Raw genomic sequence first — 3,447 nt, forward strand, 5'->3', positions numbered from 1 at the left:
CTTATATTTAGGACCGGAGGGAGTAATATGTATGCATCCGTCGGTCAGTTGCTCTGTTCGGTGGTCAGTTTGTTTGTTCCTATGTTTGTTCTAGGGCGTTTGGAGAAGAAGAAAGAGGGGAGGGGAGGAGGTGGGCTGCTTATTGGGCCTCTACGGGCCAAGTTTGGGGAGCATTCGCCTCTACTTGGCAACAAAAAGGAGAGATATTGTTTAACTTATTTGAAAAACTTAAATTCTTGGAATTTACAAACCATGACTACCACTAGTAGCAGTAAGAAAAACATAATTTAGTACTACTCTACTACACATATTCCACAACCCATTTAATACTAATAAATCCAAAAAAAAAGGTATAAATAACACACAGGTACTACGCAACTCTCTTGTGCGTCCTGAAGAGATGAAAACTTGTAAGGGAAACATTGGGATATCGAGCCGGAGGCTGGCATTGTCGGGCTCGGCTAGTGGGCTACGTCTACGTGGCGACGTTGGTGATTCCCCAGGAGCGCTCGGCGAGGCGGACGCACTCGGAGAACCGGAAGCAGCCGACAAGGTGGTCGATGACCATGCCGGAGGCCTGCATGAAGTTGTAGACGATGACAGGGCCGACGAGCCGGAATCCCCGCCGGATGAGGTCCTTGCTCACCGCCTCCGACTTGGGCGTCCGGAGCGGGATGTACTTGTGGTGCCTGTACTTGCCCACCATCGGCCGGTGGTTCATGTGGCCCCAGATGTACCCGCTGAACGACCCAAACTCCTTCGCCACCTGCACATACATGACGAAATGTTCATCAGTTTTCGTGTTGATAAAATGAATTGCGCTCAGAATAAGCAAAATTCTGGCAAACTCGCCTTCCTTATGCACTTTGCGTTCTCTATGACGCACCGCACCCTGCACTCGGCCAGCTTGAGCTCCTTGTTGGCGCTGAGCGCGGCGATGTCGTTCTCGTCCATCTTTGCTACCACGTTGGGGTCAAATTTCGCAAACGCTTCCCTGAATCAAAAATTTGGCGCAGGGTTCGTCAATTTGTTCCTGATTCACGAAGGGTATCGCCCCTGCATTCTGAGTAGGTACTGAAAAATTTAACCCAAATTAATATTCAGATAGACACGACACCTACATGTACATGTCCCTCCTCTTGAGGATCTCTGTCCAGTTGTGGTCTATCAGCATCCCTGACAGCGCCAGCAGCTCGAACAGTTGGCTGCATATCACACCAGAACATATTTATAAGAGGAACCAACACGGTCTCTCTTTTTTTGGATTTTTTCCAAAATAAAATTATGCATATGACAGAAAAATGATGATTCATAAACGTGCAGAATCATACTTGTCGTTGTACACCGGGACGCCCCATGACTCGTCGTGGAACTGGACGTACGCCTCATCTGCAGGGTGGATTTCAGGCGGGTGATCAGTTTGCTATTCTAATTTTGTCCTTTGTATAGGGTTCAAAACAATAAAGTTAATAAGCTTGTCCTTTTTGTTTTTAGCTGACCCATTTCTGTTTGCCCAACAGACTACATGAGACCGGACAGGGGTCCCTTTCTGGTGTACTTTGTCAACTGATTTTTCTGTTGTTGTTGAAGACATCAGCAAGTCAGTACAGATGTTAACTTAGTCAAATCAAGAGTTTCATCTCAGTCAGTGATGTCGACTTAGCCATCCCTTGAAGGAAAAGGCTGACCCGATTTGCTATCCGGACTCTCCCTTTTCTTGATTAGATTTTGCTGCCGACCTCATTGTACAAGTAAGTTGGTGCAAATCTAATTAAATAATTGTAATTTTCACCATCACTTTTTCTGATATCCTCTGCTTTCCCCTGTACAAGACCGTTGCTGCACGTAAAAAGATATATTTTGACTGCATACTGTCGTTAAGTTGGTTGGTTATGATTTCTTGGAATCTTCCAAGGTGAAAATTATGTAAGCATGGAAACTATTAGCCCCACCTAAGTCACACTTGTATATCGATTTGTGTTTTAGAAGTCGATCACACTTGTAGTACAATTTGTGTGACTTAGGTGGGATCCCTAAGCCCACAATATTAGCAAAGAAAAACTCTTGAAATGGGAAAAGAGCAGTTAAGCATTCCTCACCACTATTCTTGGTGATCCAGCTGCACCTATGCAAACTCCCGGGCTCACTGCCGCACTCAAACTCCTCGCCCTCCACATCACGGCCGCTCACCTTGTCATCGTCGTCGTCGTCCTCGCCCCTCCTCCTATCCAGGGACACGAGCACATCACCCCAGGGGCTGAAGGTGCCGCCGTAGAGCAGCGGCACCTTGGGCTCCCAGCTGCTGGAGTTAGAGCTACTCAGCGACGAGTCGCTCGAGTTCTGCGACAGCGACAGCGATGACAGCGAGAGGCCGGAGCCACTCCGCCGGACGCCGCCCCCGACGAGGCCCGGCGGGTAGATGAGCATTCTCTGCAGATACTTGCTCGCGTGGCTCATCGCCTGCAGCTGCAGCTTCCTGTCTATGCTGCCCTTCTTCCTGGCCGCTGCATGGTGGTGGTTTGGGCTGCTTTTGTCGAACGCGTGCTGCTGCCTGCTGCTGTGGTGTGATGTGGTGCTCAGCATTGTGAGAGTTGTAGGCGAGAACAATGGTGGCTAGAGGCAAGCTAGCTAGTGCTTCTTCTTTTGGAGGCAAGATGGTGTTTGAAATGTGTGTGTGCTGTGTGGTTGGGGGTCTATTATAAGGTGTGGAAGGGTTTGAGTTGCTATGTCCTGAGATCGTTTGGTGGCATATGGGCTTCAGTGGTAGATGTATGAAAGCTTCGTCTGGATCTTATTAAAAGGAGTGTAATGCCTTATGGCTTTGGTTTTTAGTGAGTGGGAGGAGTTAGCGGTTTGAGCTTGGGGATGCATTGGTCCTGGAATTTCATGGCTGGTTTTCTCCTGCTCCTCTTTGTCACTGGTAACCTTTTAGGTAACTCACCAGAGGATAATCTGGTGTTGTATTGATATAAGAACTTTGATGCATGGTTCAAATGTAGGCTTGGCATGTTGTGCATGATATACTTCCTGAGCCTACTAAGGTCGTTTCCACTAATTTACAAGTATATAAAATGGTTAAGTTTCACTATTATACTTGGATGTTGCACGCCTTCTTGGAAAGCTTGCGGCGTGTCTAAAAACTAATAATTAGGTGGTAGTTTTACAAGTTAATACAAAATTTTCGATACTTGTAAGTATAAATATTTCATAGTAGTATATGTTCCTTTGTTCCTCTTCGAAACTATGGCTAATTTTGTGATAAAACACACTTTTCTTTCGTAATATGTTAAGTTAGTTGATTTGCATGCACCTACATTGGTGTCTTTGAAAAACAACAGCCAAGCTTAAGGAACATTGAGTCATGTGCGTAGCCTCTTCCCAGGATTGGTGAATCATCTAGACGATTCAGAGATTACATGTGGCTAACTTCACTCTGCTTTTCCTTTT

The 3,447-nt window shown here is 46.4% G+C and overlaps 1 protein-coding gene across 1 annotated transcript; it reads right to left on the reverse strand.

Moving 5' to 3' along the window:
* Positions 1–204: 204 nt before the first annotated feature.
* LOC127323765 (uncharacterized) lies at positions 205–2,682 on the reverse strand. Its single transcript, XM_051351887.2, has 5 exons — positions 2,100–2,682; positions 1,332–1,389; positions 1,122–1,205; positions 853–994; positions 205–766 (listed from the first exon to the last, which is right to left on the reverse strand). The coding sequence occupies exons 1-5, from the start codon at positions 2,581–2,583 to the stop codon at positions 476–478; spliced, it is 1,059 nt and encodes a 352-aa protein (XP_051207847.1). The 5' UTR covers positions 2,584–2,682; the 3' UTR covers positions 205–475.
* Positions 2,683–3,447: the final 765 nt, after the last annotated feature.

Source organism: Lolium perenne, chromosome 7, assembly GCF_019359855.2.
Source record: "Lolium perenne isolate Kyuss_39 chromosome 7, Kyuss_2.0, whole genome shotgun sequence".
NCBI classification, from domain to species: Eukaryota; Viridiplantae; Streptophyta; class Magnoliopsida; order Poales; family Poaceae; genus Lolium; species Lolium perenne.

Excerpts from the sequence above, each read along its gene's own strand:
- LOC127323765 (XM_051351887.2), bottom strand. The coding sequence starts at position 2,583 with ATGCTGAGCACCACATCACACCACAGCAGCAGGCAGCAGCACGCGTTC. Across the intron at positions 995-1,121 it reads AAGAGGAGGGACATGTACAT|GGAAGCGTTTGCGAAATTTG; the intron begins GTAGGTGTCGTG and ends TTTTTGATTCAG. Across the intron at positions 767-852 it reads ACGCAAAGTGCATAAGGAAG|GTGGCGAAGGAGTTTGGGTC; the intron begins GCGAGTTTGCCA and ends ATGTATGTGCAG.